Source organism: Maniola jurtina, chromosome 26 (assembly GCF_905333055.1).
Source record: "Maniola jurtina chromosome 26, ilManJurt1.1, whole genome shotgun sequence".
NCBI classification, from domain to species: domain Eukaryota; kingdom Metazoa; phylum Arthropoda; class Insecta; order Lepidoptera; family Nymphalidae; genus Maniola; species Maniola jurtina.
Genome location: NC_060054.1, coordinates 1,369,548 through 1,384,844, shown reverse-complemented (window position 1 = coordinate 1,384,844; position 15,297 = coordinate 1,369,548). Strand labels below are relative to the sequence as shown.

The 15,297-nt window shown below is 34.8% G+C and overlaps 1 protein-coding gene across 5 annotated transcripts in view; it reads left to right on the top strand.

Moving 5' to 3' along the window:
• The window catches only part of LOC123878757 (serine/threonine-protein kinase 10), a 52,287-nt gene extending 38,360 nt beyond the window's left edge, over positions 1-13,927 (top strand). For 2 of the 5 annotated variants that reach the window (XM_045926058.1, XM_045926057.1), the window contains 2 exons: positions 17-160; positions 1,861-3,789. In XM_045926058.1, coding sequence (XP_045782014.1) covers positions 17-160; positions 1,861-2,715 — 999 coding nt within the window. In that variant the 3' untranslated portion in view covers positions 2,716-3,789. Of the gene's footprint in view, positions 1-16; positions 161-1,860; positions 3,791-9,361 lie in introns of those variants that run through there. The other 3 variants (XR_006798873.1, XM_045926059.1, XM_045926060.1) reach the window with 3 other exon arrangements.
• The last annotated feature ends 1,370 nt before the right edge of the window (positions 13,928-15,297 follow it).

Below are 15,297 nucleotides of genomic sequence, written 5' to 3'. Positions count from 1 at the left end.
TCCATTTTTTACACAGGCGCTTCTCCGCGAGCTGGAACAGTACCAGAACGAGAAGCGTAAGGCCCTCATGAACCACGAGAGTGGCAAGATGAAGGCCATCGAGGAGAGGTACGCGCACGAGCTCAAGGAGTGGCGCGCCACCCTCGCGGACAGGAAGGCGGTAAGTGGTCACCGGCACCGCAACCATGGTCACCATGGGCGTGCCTGAAACTTTACTGAAGATCTAAGGCTGAAAAAGCGCGCTTTGACTTTGCTCTGTCTCGTTTTAGTTAAAACGAGACGGATTTATGCCAGCGGTATAACGCCGTCTCATTTCAACCGTGTCTTAAGTGTGAGCAAAGTTAAAGTGTGCTCCATAGATCTCAGCCTTCAAATCACTTTTCTAAAAGCTAGCGCGCACCACGGAACTTTCACCCGTATTCACAAACGTTACTATGTGATCTCATAGAGCACTTGAACGCGCAGTGAAGATTCCACCAATCAGATGACTGTGTCGCGTCAATTTACAATGAACTGATTGGTGGAACCTATCAGATCTGTGATCTGATTGGTGGACTGTGAATACGGCAGTGTGTATCTTTGGTTTTTGATTCAATTTTTAAATCAGTATTCGAACTACTTTATCTACCTTTGTTGGATGAACTCGCATGACTGTTTTCCGTGTGTACAGATATCGTATGCAGTTGATTGAAATAAAACTATATTAGAAACACGATTATCCAGAATTCTATATCTGCTTCATCATAATCATCAATCGATATGGGGGGAGTTACGTTTTTATTGCAAGATATTCATTCATGTCGTGACGGTATTTAGATTAGTGCATCGATTTTGTATACTAGTGTAAATTAAAAAATAACACCCCCTACAAGTGAAGGTTACAGTAACTAGAAAAGAGCTGATAACTTTCAAACGGCTGAACCGAACACAAAGAACACTCGATCAAACCACCTTTCAAACAAAAAAAAAACTAAATTAAAATCGGTTCATTAGTTTAGGAGTTACGATGCTATAGACAGATACACAGATACACACGTCAAACTTATAACACCCCTCTTTTTGGGTCAGGGGTTAAAAACAGGTCTGGATAATCTGGTTTCTACACATTTTTATATGAAATCTGATTGGTGCATGGACTGTATGTATGTAAATTGTATATATTATAATATAAACGGCATGGTATGCATGTGGGTGAGCTTTAAATACTAAACTGGTGATGGGAACAAAAGGTACTATTTATTTACAGGTAATATTCTTGTATATTATATTTACGTTGAAATTGCAAAACCAAAAAAAAAAATTATAACTATCATTGCAAATTTAAAAATTCTTTTACAATTTTATATAAACAAAGGAACAAAGATGTATTTAGAAACGGGGTTTGTCAGTGTATGTCCGACTAACCTTAATAACTCAAGAAGAGTCGCGTCATAGCTATGAACACGTTATATAAACTCTTGGATGAGTCATGAGAATGAGGCCAGTCGGACATACGCCGACAAAAGCCTGATGTATAAGGAATCAGGCTTTTGTTGGTGTATGTCCAACTTACCTAATTCTCATCAAGATTAATGATCCTATTCACGTGGCAAGATTATGCACATGCATTAGATGTGTGTGGCGTGTTTATAGAAAAAGGTCATAAGTGCGACAGGTTTTTGATGTAATCATTTCGAGGAATTGCTACTCGAATTCTGAGGCCGACCGTACACGATATTTTAAAGTCAACTTGCAATATCAACGTAAATCACCAACCAAGTATATTATATCCATAAGGTTTAGAAACAACGGATGAAAGGTTACGTGTTTGTGCTGTCCCACACACCGCGAACCGCGCTAACACTAAACCCTTCCCAACAGAACCTGATTAAGGCCTTCGAGAAGCACCTAGATGATCACGAGAAGAAATTCGGCCTAAAAATACCCGATCGGAGCGTATACCTAGATGTACCGTGGCCCAAAAACGTCTTACAACACGTACTAACAGCTTACCATCAGAGGAACTCGTTTATCGGATCGCTTTCCAGATCGCGGACGAGTCTTAACCTCATATCCGCATCCAACACTCCAAACATGGACAGAAGGAGGAGCATAAGCCCTATGTCGGTCAGACAAACGAAATCCGCCGTCTCCAGTTTAACTAACACGGCGAAACGCGGGAAACTTTCCAAACCACAAAGATACGGGTCCACATCCAACCTCAAACTGGTCTCCGAAAAAATATCCGGTTTCTCAGTCTTCAATAACTCCGAAATCCGACGCGAACCCATAATGGCGTATGAGGAATCACACATCCAAAAGATAGATGAAGAGCCACGGAAGTTGGAAAGATCCAAGCCAGTTGAACGGACTCCTATTAACTCACGCGTCAAAAAGTATAACAGGCAGAGTTTAAGCGATCAAATGTTCAAACAGGTTAACGAAGACCCGATATTAAAACGTAGCATATCCCAACAGAGTTTGAAACAGGATATAGCTTTGGAAGCTGTGGTCATAGATATGCCATCTCTAGATGGGAGGTACGACACGTATAAAAGCGTTGCCAGTTCTAGCACTCAGAGTAGTGAGGGGGAAGAGAGGGGTTTGAGCCGTTGGGGCGCCTTCAGGGGGTCCAATAGTTACTCGAACGCTCCTGATGTGCCTGTCAGTCAGTTGTCCACACTCAATTTGAAGGCTGTAGCTGATAAGAAGGATTCGCACGATTCAGTCGTCTAAAAACTTACTTCGGCTATCATAGTATTTTATTTCTATGTCCAATAAGCAGATCCTATATAAATTGACGATTTGCATGAGACGTTAAACTAATCGAAAGAGAGAGAGAGAGAGAGACTTTGTCTCATTCTGTCGTATTCCTTATTGTTATTTAGAAAATACAGTGTAACTAGAACGCTAGCAAAATTTTAGCGTTATTATTATATGCACTACCTTAATATAATCCAATGCCAATGTAACCATTTGTCTTACTTTGTAGGTTTAGTGATTTAATATTTTTCAAACCCGCATTGTATAGCGTGCGCAAAATTGGGGTCAATGCCCCACCTACGATGCGGAATTGACTTCGAGTGACCTATTTACGAAACATTAGTTGACCTCTAGCGTCAGTCAGGTGTTTTATTTGTAATATATTGTGAACTTTTAAAAAATACAGGATTTTTTTGTATTTTTTTCGTAGTTAATCATCAGCACTATCGCCTGTCTTGCTAGCGTTCTAGTTACACCCTGTATATGGAAAGACAATTTTTAAACGACGAGCGAGCGAACAAAACAGATAACAAATAAAAAAAAATGATGTAAAGACAACTAGTGTCTCTATTATGCTACGTCTTTGATTCTACCACCTGTTCGATATGTAGGTTCTACTGAAAAGAGCCGGCAAGAAACTCAGCAGCTGCTCTATCCAAAACATAAGTCTCTTTGAATGTCTATAAACCTACAGTAGATTTTAAAAATCTTCCAATAAAATTCCCGAACTAAACGTATTTGCTCACGATAACATTCCAATATAAAATCTTCCAGATTTTAGGCTATGCCTCACTTATTCCCTTATTCAATATAATTAATATTCCTTTTTAGTCTGTATGTGTTTCGCGTCTTACGATAAAGTTAAGGACGGTTACGCGTTCATCCGATCCGAATCTGTGAAAATACCTTCCAAAGTAGTTATTGAACTACCAGAGGATGCGCGCAGCTTCGCTCGCGTGGATTTCGGTTTTTTAAATCCCATAGGAACTCTTTGATTTCCCAGGATAAAAAGTAGCCTATGTCCCTCCCCGAGATGTATCCCAAGTCTTTACCAAATTTCATCAAAATCGGTTCAGTGATTGGGCCGTGAAAACGTAGCAGACAGACAGACACACTTTCACATCCATACTTAATATTATAAATGCAAAAGTGTGTCTGTCTGTGTCTATCTGTCTGTCTGTCTGATACCTTTTGCCTCGGATTCAATTCGGATATATGACGTAGATGTCCACTGACTAGCTTGGGTTTGGATCAGAAATCGGATTAGTGCATAATCAATATCCGAATTCGGTCCGAGTTTTTTATATTCGTGTTTTCACGGACTCAGATCGGATGAGTGCGTTACCGTTCTTAGAATATATTTATAAAGAGTTTGACAATAAGTACTAAAACAAAATTTTTAAGTTTAGTTAGCTTACATTTCATTAGGTAGTTGATAAAAAGCATAACCCTCCTTTTGGGCGTTGTCGCAGTCGGGTAAAAACACTAAAATATCTACACATAAATGGTTTTTAGTGCATAAAAAAGATGGACTAAACTCAAATTTTTGGTTTGATACCTCCAAATCGAGGTAGTTGGTATATATTTAACAGGGCTCTCTCCGTCACTTACTCCATACAATCGTAGTCCCAATTTCATTTGAATATTTAGCAACCAAAGTCATTGAAATTTTGCAGACATATTCTAGAAACTAATATCTGTGCCTGTGGTGTTTTAGATTTTTCTAAAAAATATGTAGTTTTATGTACTACACGGGCTCAAAGATTTAAGATCGCGTAACTTTGAAACGGAATATTTTAACGAAAATCTGGAAAACCACAGGCATAGATATTTCCCGGAACGTTTCTACAAAATTCCATTGAGTATGATTGGTTAGTATTCAAATGAGAGACGAACTACGTTTGTATGGAGCGAGTGACGGAGAGACCCCTCTTAATAGTACTATGTCAGTACTATATTAAGTTTTTAGACTAAAATTCAATGTGCCTAAAATTAGCCTATATGATTATTTGTTAGCATTTATAGTCTTTATTATACCAATCATAATAAACTAAGGTTGATTAAATGTTTATATTATAATGTTGTTCAAATTATTATTGTTATTAACTAATTAATTATTATATTCATAAAATATTAGTATGTAGTTTACTTTCTTAATTATAAGGGAATTATAATTATTGAAAAAATTTGCTCCGTGGTATTCGCCACAAGATATCATAATGCCCGTGGAATAAATTCTCCACAAAAGAAACCTTAATTCGTTATAAATATAACTAACTAGCTGATGCCCGCGACTTCGTTCGTGTTGATGTAGGATTTTTAAAAATCCCGCGGGAACTCTTTGATTTTCCGGGATAAAAAGTGTCCTATGTCCGTCCCCGGGATATAAGCTAACCCTGTACCAAATTTCGTCAGAATCGGTTGGGCCGTGAAAAGGTAGCAGACAGACACACTTTCGCATTTATAATATTAGTATAGATATATCTTTCAAGGTGCATACTTTTGCATTACACGTAAATGCTCCTAGACAGAACGCAACTATTTGACCTGTTTGTATTCAAAATTGTCTCGGTTTGGAAAATTCTTCGTGTGGAGAAGAATTTGCAAGAAACCGTTGTAGGTACCATTAATGAGTTATATCGAAATTGTCACAAAATTGAAATTAATAGAAATAGAAAGATTTTTTTTATGGGGCAAGCGACGGGTCTGCCCGCGAAATTCAGATTTTACTTGGTTTTTCGCAATTTGTAAACTAATACGACAACACAGGCTTATGGCACTTTAATTGCGGCAATGGCAGTGTCATCCTCTTTAAAAATCTTTACTTGAAAGGGTCCAGTTTAAGAAATTAGTTCTAGTATCGACTAATTTGTGAGTTATAGTCGATACTAGAACTAATTTTTTAAACTGGACCCTTTCAAGTAAAGATTTTTATATAAACCTGTGAGGATGATACTGCCACTGTCGCAATTAAAGTGCCATAAGCCTACGTCGCATTAGTTTACAAATTGCGAAAAACGAAGTAAAATTTGTATTTCGAGGGCAGACCCGTCGCTTAAAAAACGATAAAATTTTTGTTTCCTTACTGCCAAATACTTAAACGTCTCTTAATACTTAAGGGCATCGTAATAAAAAAAAGATTCCGACGAATTGAGAACCTCCTCCTTTTGTGAAGCCGGTTAAAAAGTGCTGATTTTTGACTTTCATATAACAAAATATGATTAATAATTTAAAGTTGCCTTCAAACTACCGAAATATAATATAATATATAAATATCGCTCACCCTACTTTGAAATGTCACTGTTTACACTGAGATATAATATTACTAGCGACCCGCCCCGGCTTCGCACGGGTGGACATTTATTTTTTCTATTTTCCGGGATAAAATATAGCCTATACGGATTCGGAAGAATCCCTCTAAGTAATGGTAAAAGAAATTTTGAAATCGGTCCAGTAGTTTTTGAGCCTATTCAATACAAACATACAAAAATACAAAGGTTTCCTCTTTATAATATTAGTATAGATAGATATTGGCGATATTTATATATTATATTATATTTTCGTAGTTTGAAGGCAACTTTATAGTTAAGATTCGCTTAGGTTTTAAGAGACGTTAAAAATTGTAATGTGTTTTATTTAAGATGTTTTTAGTATTAACGTTTGTTTAAAAAAAACGCATGTATTTTGCTGTGCTGTAGATACTGATTGCTTTTTACGTAATATTTAACCAATTATAACCTAAAACATAATGCCAATTAACTTGTTAGTACTATTTTTCCTTAATTGCTTAAAGGTGTTCGCACATTGCACAGACTCGACGTCGACTCCCAGTAGTTGACTGACAGTAAAGCATGGAAATGTGAGCTTTATATCGTGTAGCTTACGGTGGAATTTTCAACATTGAAGTGTGTAATTAAAGTGTGCTACGCGTGGTCCACGTGTCGTACGTAATTCTTTCAATGAAATATTGAAAACTAGATGCTACCCGCGACTTCGTCCGAGTGGAGTCGGTTTTTTTTAATCCAGTTAGAACTCTTTATTTCCCGGGATAAAAATTGCTCATCTCAATTTCCGGGATGCAAGCTACCTCTGTACCTTTCATATAAATTGGTCAAACAGATGAGCCTTTTAGAATCGCGTGGGAACTCTTTGATTTTCCGGGGTAGAAAGTATGTCTATGTCCTTCCCCAGGATGTAAGCTAACTCTGTACCAAAATTTATTAAAATCGGTTCAACTGTTGGGCTGTAAAAGCTAACAGACAGACACACATTCGCATTTATAATATTAGTATGGATGCCACCGTATCTGTATATCGTGTTCCACATCTCACATTTCCATGCGTTACTGTGTGTCAAGACAGAGTGGGCTCGACGTCGAGTCTGTGTAATGTGCGAGGACCTTTATTAAGGCTGTACGTTCATAGAGAAGCGATTTAACCAGAGCTCTCTCCGTCACTTACTCCATACAATCGTAGCCCCAATTTCATTTGAATATTAAGCAACCAAAGTCCATGAAATTTTGCAGACATATTCTAGAAACTAATATCTGCGCCTGTGGTGTTTTAGATTTTTCTAAAAATATGTAGTTTTTAAAATTACAGGGGCTCAAAAATTTGTATGTGAATTTTTAAGACCGCGTAACTTTGAAACCGAATATTTTAACGGAAATCTGGAAAACCACAGGCATAGATATTAGTTCCCGGAACGTTTCTACAAAATTCCATTGAGTATGATTGGTTAGTATTCCAATGAGAGACGAACTACGTTTATATGGAGCGAGTGACCGAGAGACCCCTCTTAAAATCGTACTTTTGACATGATATTTGACACATAAAGTTAAAATTGCGCTTGAGAACTCGTTTTTCACTTGTTTATACTAATTATTATTATTTATTTTTTCGAAACTATCGATAAAATTATTTCTTTGTATGATTCTTCGCCCTAATGCAATGTTATGAAATAGCTTGAATAGCTTGGCATGTGGTATTGTATACTTTGTAACATGTTAACATTAAGAACATAATATGAATGTAAATAAAGAAGTTATGTTTATATTATTCTTGTTTGCTTTATTTCCACTAACTCAATAAATATACACAGAATTTTGAATAGAGTATAGGAATGGTAGGTTTCAAAAAAAAAAAAGATTCCGACGAATTGAGAACCTCCTCCTTTTTTGAAGTCGGTTAAGAGGGCTGTCTCCGTCACTCGTTTCATACAATCGTAGTTCCAATTTCATTTGAATATTAAGCAACCAAAGTCCATGAAATTTTGCAGACATATTCTAGAAACTAATATCTATGTCTGTGGTTTTCCAGATTTCTGTTGAAATATTCGGTTTCAAAGTTACGCGGTCTTAAAAATGTTCATACAAATCTTTGAGCCCCTGTAATTTTAAAACTACATATTTTCAGAAAAATCTAAAACACCACAGACACAGATATTAGTTTCTAGAATATGTCTGCAAAATTTCATGGACTTTGGTTGCTTAGTATTCAAATGAAATTGGAACTACGATTCTATGAAACGAGTGACGGAGGAGCCCTGTTAACAAATAGTCCAATCCGAACACTTGAATTGAGGACTTGGCCTTGGTTGTACCGAATATAGTACCTTAAAGATACAGAAAGCTTGCTACGAAAAGACGCTCAAATAAATAGCTACTCTTGTATGACGTAATAAAGTGCAATTCAGCTCGCAGCACTGCGGTCTAAAGTGTAACAAACGCCTCTCTTTCTATCGCGTAAACTCTTATATCTCTGTCTCTCTTATGAGATCGGGAACGCCTCTGCAGTACGTAGCGAAAACTAGTATGTCTATGAGTACAACAATACAGTAGGTATATAACAACTACTTGTAATTGCCATTTTAAAAATCGATACTTTACACTTCTGTGCAGTTGAAAAATTTGAGTTTCCTAAAATAAATATCCATAAAAATAGCAAATACCTACTTAATAATAATTAATTATGCTTACAAATATATGACCAATTATTATTATTACTTAAAATTAGTCAAAATGTACAGTTAGACCCATAAGTTTTTGAACAGTTTTTTAGTAATTTTGTATGAGCATGGTACTGGTAACTAATAAGGTTTATGGTGATCTAACATCGCGCTGGATTTCGACTCACGGAAAAGGACTTGCAATTTGCATGGTAGGTTGCTTATTTTCCTATTTTCATATAGGTACTTATTACTCTGCATGGTTTCTATTGCATTGCTTTTTTTAATTTCTATCCCACACTCTCAAGTAGCTGGATCACAGATGCAAATAGGACTATTAATAAAAAAAGAAAACTATAATTCTAAACGCGCATGCCCGATTATTTTTAGTAATAGATATTCTGTGGATCTTAAATTTATTAATAGTCATTCATCAGTGGATCTTGAATGATTATCAGTTTTTTAGTCTCAAAAGGGCTAGAACCCAGAACCAGTTAAAAAAAATCAATTTATTCTGAAAAAATATCTCCAATAATTTTTGAAAATAGAACTGCATGATTTACTGCATAGATAATAATAATTAATAGACTGAAAAATTCGGGTAACTTTTTTTTTACGCAATGATCATTTTCTTTTTTTTATACGCCTAATTCATGCAACGGTCAACCCGCAGGCATTGGAAGAAGAGTTCACAGCCCAACTAGAAGAGCAAGAGAGACAAGCGGCGAACGCCCGTCTCCCTCCCCCCACCACAAGCATGCCCCAACACAGCTCAGCGCTGCATTCATCAAGAACCAGCTTAGCGTCAAGCCATTACGATTAGTGTATGAATAGTAAGTCCGAGGCAGTTAACTCTTTGGCTGAGATTTCTAGAGCGAAATTGACGTAAGACACTGTTAAAACGAGACAGCGTTATATCTACGACATAAATCTGTCTCGTTTTAAATTAAACGAGAATACACTCCATAGATCTCGGCATTTGATTATAACTAAATGTTGTTATGTAGATCAAAAGGTTGGAACCCAGAGCCGTAAACTCAGTTAAAAAGTGATTGTGACATTAAAAAATTGCCGCTAACGCTGCATTTACACACTCGCCATTGTGGCGCGCTGTTCATTGATAGTGTCATCGCGTCGACATGTGGTGTTCATAAAAATAGGAAGTACTGTTTGCGATTAGTTCTTATTCTACTGAAATCTATAGAGTACTTTGAGTTTGCTTAGACTTAAGTTTCAGTTAGAACGAGACCGATTTATGTCAGCGATATAGCGCTGTCTCGTCTTAACAGTGCCTTAAGTCTGAGCAAATTCAAAGTACTTTATAGATTTCAGTAGAATAAGAACTAATCGAACTATAGATCGCAGGCTAAGTGTCGCGCACAATTAATCATACCTTTACCGGGTTGCAAGACAAGATCGAAGATGAATGTATAAACAGGTAATTCGCCGTGCCCTTTTACGAATATGTAAATACACCTTTACCTATAAAAGTATAAATATGAGAATGCTTTGAACTTTAATTCCTGAACGGATCAAGAGAAAAAATTAGAATGTCATGTGACATCTAAATTGCCGCCTAAACATGTGACACATAGAGTCCATAGACAATTCTTTGAACTTTTTATATATAACACAGAGGCAAAAGTCAAAAGTGCCTGATCTAACCGCTAAGGTTTGGAACGCCCTTCCGGCATCCATGTTTCCTGCCAGTAAGGACTTTCAGTACCTTCAAGGCGAGAGTAAATAGGCATCTTGGCAACGAAGAACCCATCATTGCTTTCAATGAGGCATGATTATCAAGCGAAGCCTGTTTTAATAAAATAAAAAAGATTCCGACGAATTGAGAACCTCCTCTTTTGGAAATCGGTTAAAAAAAACTATCATAGTAACGTATTATCTTTCGTATTAATAATTATGCCAATATTCATTTTAAAATCTTTCTATTGATATATTGTCTCTTAGTGATTTTTGTCCCCAAAGAATGTTCTCGACTGTTTCTGAGATTTTGAAATGTACGAGTTCACGAAATATGAGAAAAAAAAAGAATTTTAATCTCCATGCTGGTTGCGTGTGATTTTTTAATTTTTACTGTGTTAAGTATTCGCTAAATAAGTACTTATCAAAATTAGGTAAAATAATAATTAATAGGATGGTTTTATGTTAAAATACACAAGACATGCACGGCCTATTATATTATATTAATAACGAAACGACATAAAACTTCATACTTTAGGTAATATTGGACTTTATTGGAGGAACATACGGCCTATGGAATAAGTATTTATAGTTCGTTAAGGATTTGAGCTTATTTTTTACTTTTTGGTATAAATAATTGCAATAAGTGCCAAATAGGAGCATTTAAGACTTAAAATATCAACTATGACCAGTAAACTACTACTTAACTCTTCGGAGAGAATCTCACGGTAAATAAACTATTATCAATAAACGTTCTAGAATATTTATTATTTTCGGATAAAAAAATCGTTTTTCATGAAAAACTACTTAAAATGAGAAAATCATTTTCAATGTTTGTTGTGATTATACCTACGTCTCAAATTTATAAAGTATTTAAAAAGAATTAAATAGTAGAATATTCCTAAAAGCATGTGCACACGAGCAACTTTTGTCTCTGCAACATTTTGTCTCCCGTGCTATTAAACGCACAGCAATTTTTATTGAAGTGGAAACTTCTTAAGCCGCGTTAAGCGATTTTTGTTAGTAGATTCGTGGCGTGCAGCGGTTTGTGTATAGGCATACAATATTATATATGTAGCAAGTATATTGTCAAAGCCTTACAATCTCACTAGTGATATTATAATTAAACGGTAACTTCATTTCTCGCAATTTAACGTTCTGATTTTAGTGTCATTATAATGTTACGGGACACTACAGTGATATTGTAAAGTAATGATATTTTGACAATTTCACTGGTCGTTAGATTATGTGGCCGCCTCTGATTGCTCCGTTTCCGATATTGAAAAGGAATAGACTAGTCAGAACGCTTGACGTCTCCCACTGCCAACTTCACTCATAATATACCTAGATTTTTTAAAATGTCACTATAAAGACCCCGTGACATTACAATGTCACTAAAACCAGGCCGATAAATTGTAAGAAATGAAGTCGCTTGACAATCTACCGTTTATTAACTATAATATCACTAGTGAGATTGTAATATCACGGTTTTGACAATATACCTGCGGCAAATACACTAAGACATAGTAAATTGTGTGTTCACTTCTGTGGGCAGTCCCCACTGACTGCCAATTTTTTGGGAATCTTAGTTGGTGAGACAAAAGTTACTCATGTAGATGCTAACGAAATATTAAAAAAATGCGTGATTTTTAAATAAATAAAATTGTAGTTAGGCAATGAAGGAATTGATAGCTTATATTCGGTGCACTTTGGAGACTGCTTGCTTGTAACGTTGTAACGTCAATACGGTGCTTTGATATCTAATTTAGATAAAGATTTTGTGATAGGTGTAAACTGTAATGTCATCTATCGATAATGTTCTGTTTGTTAATTTTATAGTCCAATTTATGTAATGCATGGAGTAGAGCACAGTTTAACCAGGGAATAGAATGTTTTAATTGTATTTTTTTTTATTAGTTCCCTTGTGAACAGGCAAAGATCTTAAACCATAATACATCCTAATCTGGTTTATTTTAATCAAAAATTCTTGAGTATTGAAGAACGTTTTAAATAGCATCTAAACTTGTTATCCATTATAATACTTCAAAGTTATTTGAAAACAATGTGGGATACTATTAAACTAAAAACTATTGTTTTCATTAACTACTTATAATATTATGTGAGCATCATTTCTGTCACACTCCATGCACTTATAAATCGGACTGTATACGATTAAATGAACGGAAAGATCTAACGAAGTATTAAAACAGTTTGGTAAGAAAAGCAATTTAGTTTACATAGTGGTGTGTGATAAGTTATGTTAATATCGGTGTGTGCGTGAACTTATTTCACGAAATCTAAATTATGGTTGATGTAAGAGATAACTAGGTAGGTTGGTTAAGCTGGAACTTTTCAATTTATTTTTTATCTACTAGTCGTCTTGTTAGAAAAAAAAGTTTTTTACCGCTTCATTGAAATTTTTTGATAGACTATGGACTATGGTTTAAACGTATATCATAGACCATTCTACTTTCTACTCTATTCCCTTATTGTCCATCGTCTTAATATGCAAGAAAATCGGGGTCACTCTAAAATAATCGCCTTTTTGAATTAAAGGATTAATTTTAGCTGTCAATTTCTTTGCTATTCTTCTAATTTAATGAGGTATTTAACATAAACTAAGCCGATGTTGTGTGATTTTCTATTTGGATATTCCAAAATATTAATTACTTATTGATATTAATAAAATATTTCGCTTTAAGAGTATCATTAATTGTTTACAAAGACTTTATTTTAGATATTGCTTACACAATTTACATGGTTCGAGATCGTAGTCAACTTGAGAAAAAACGCAATGTTCAAGACGGTCAATAAATATTGTGATACTGGCCTCAATATTTATCAATATAAGAACGTTTATCGCGTTAACATATCCATTTGTTGATGGGATCACATATTATATGACAATATTTATTGACAGTCTAAAGTTTGTGTGATGAAAAATGTATATTTTGTACAGATAAGTGAAAATATAGTCAGTTTAAATAGATCGCCGACTGACATGTAGATATAGGAGAAAAAAAAATATTTTTTCATGTACAGTATTTGTGTATTTTTTTAATTAATGTGCCTACTTAATTTATAAAAGACTTTAGTGTGTGGTTTTGTTAATTTGACTTTTTACCACGACCACGTAAATAGAGTAGGTTTATTGTCAGACCAATTAAGTATAATAGTCAGAGTCTTAGATATTATTCATTTCTATGAGAAAACCGTCTAAAATGCTTGATTCCGTATCTAATACGACTAAATTTAGTTTCTGAATATAGTTGTCACAGATTGTAATCACTGAGGTATTTAATTTAGATTCGCAATAAGATATTAATTGTAATGATAAAAAACTCAATCATTCTCCTGACCGATTTGTACGTTTGACAATAGCTAGACTTTATCTATTTATATTTCCTTGGTCTGAAGTTTTATTGTAAAAAAAAAACTAACCACTTTGTCTATGGATTTGTTTTTAGGAATAAAAATGGCTATTTCATTTCTACTTGCGAAAGGTACTTGATAGTATTTCCTTACCATAGTTTTCAATGTGTACGGTAAACCAAAGACCCTGTCCCAATAAATTCATTAAAAAAAAAGCAACGACATATTTTAATCCATAGTAACTCCTTGGCTGGATAATTTTATTTACAACTATAAAATGACGGTAATATTCAACTAATGCCCTATTTTTTTTAAAAAAAGAATGTTATCCATGCTAATCATGACAAATACTCTTTCCCCTCCAATTAAGCGTAAAGCTTGTGCCAGGAGTGGGTGCGACAATAGTGCAACGAGTGGAGTTTGAACTGCGGACCTTTCTTGATTTATTGTTGTTCATATAAAATTGTCCAAACAAGTTGTTTTTGTCCATATCCCAATACGCTTAAATCAAAATGGTCTTAATGTACAAAAATGTAGAAACTATTTGCTCGGATCTTCGTATGTAAAATACTTAAAAAAAATGCAATTTATTTATTATTTTTAAAACAGTACCTACATTTTTTCAGTGTAAGGTAAAGGGTGATGCAGGTAGGAAGGTATTTTGTTTGTACATTGTACAATTTTGGAATATTTTACTAAATGTGTCTTATTTTTATACTAAATGTGAAGAGAAAAATCAATTGAAAACTGCTCAATTTGAATTTTTAAGGCATCCTCTCTGTGTCACCTTCATAAATGTTAGTTTAAAGTAAGAACAAATATATAGATAATAAATAAGCAAAAAGGCATGTAGTTGTTTAGTAAAATCCAAATTATAAATACATAGGAACATCGAAACTTATTTTATTATACATGGTTAGGTTTTAAGATTCAAAGTCCATTTAATTTTTTTGTAACACGTCTCTTTGAACATATCCCGTTCGTGTTGTTTGACTAAACGAAAGATTTTCAATTAGTCCGTATCTTAAAATGGCAAGGAAAAAACTGTCAATAAATATCGCTATACGACATTGTTATCGCGTTTAACCGTCAATAATTATTGACTGTCAAGAGTTTGCCGGTATTTATTGACAGTCTGCATCTAGCATATTAGCAAAAAAATGTTAACAGAGCTCTCTCCGTCACTTACTCCATACAATCGTAGCCCCAATTTCATTTGAATATTAAGCAACCAAAGTACATGAAATTTTGCAGACATATTCTAGAAACTATTATCTGTGCCTGTGGTGTTTTAGATTTTTCTAAAAATATGTAGTTTTAAAATTACAGGGGCTCAAATGTTTGTGTGTGAATTTTTAAGACCGCGTAACTTTGAAACCGAATATTTTAACGGAAATCTGGAAAACCACAGGCGCAGATATTAGTTCCCGGAACGTTTCTACAAAACTCTATTGAGTATGATTGGTTAGTATTCCAATGAGAGACATTTACGTTTGTATGGAGCAAGTGACGGAGAGACCCCTCTTAAACTGAAAGTCCAAA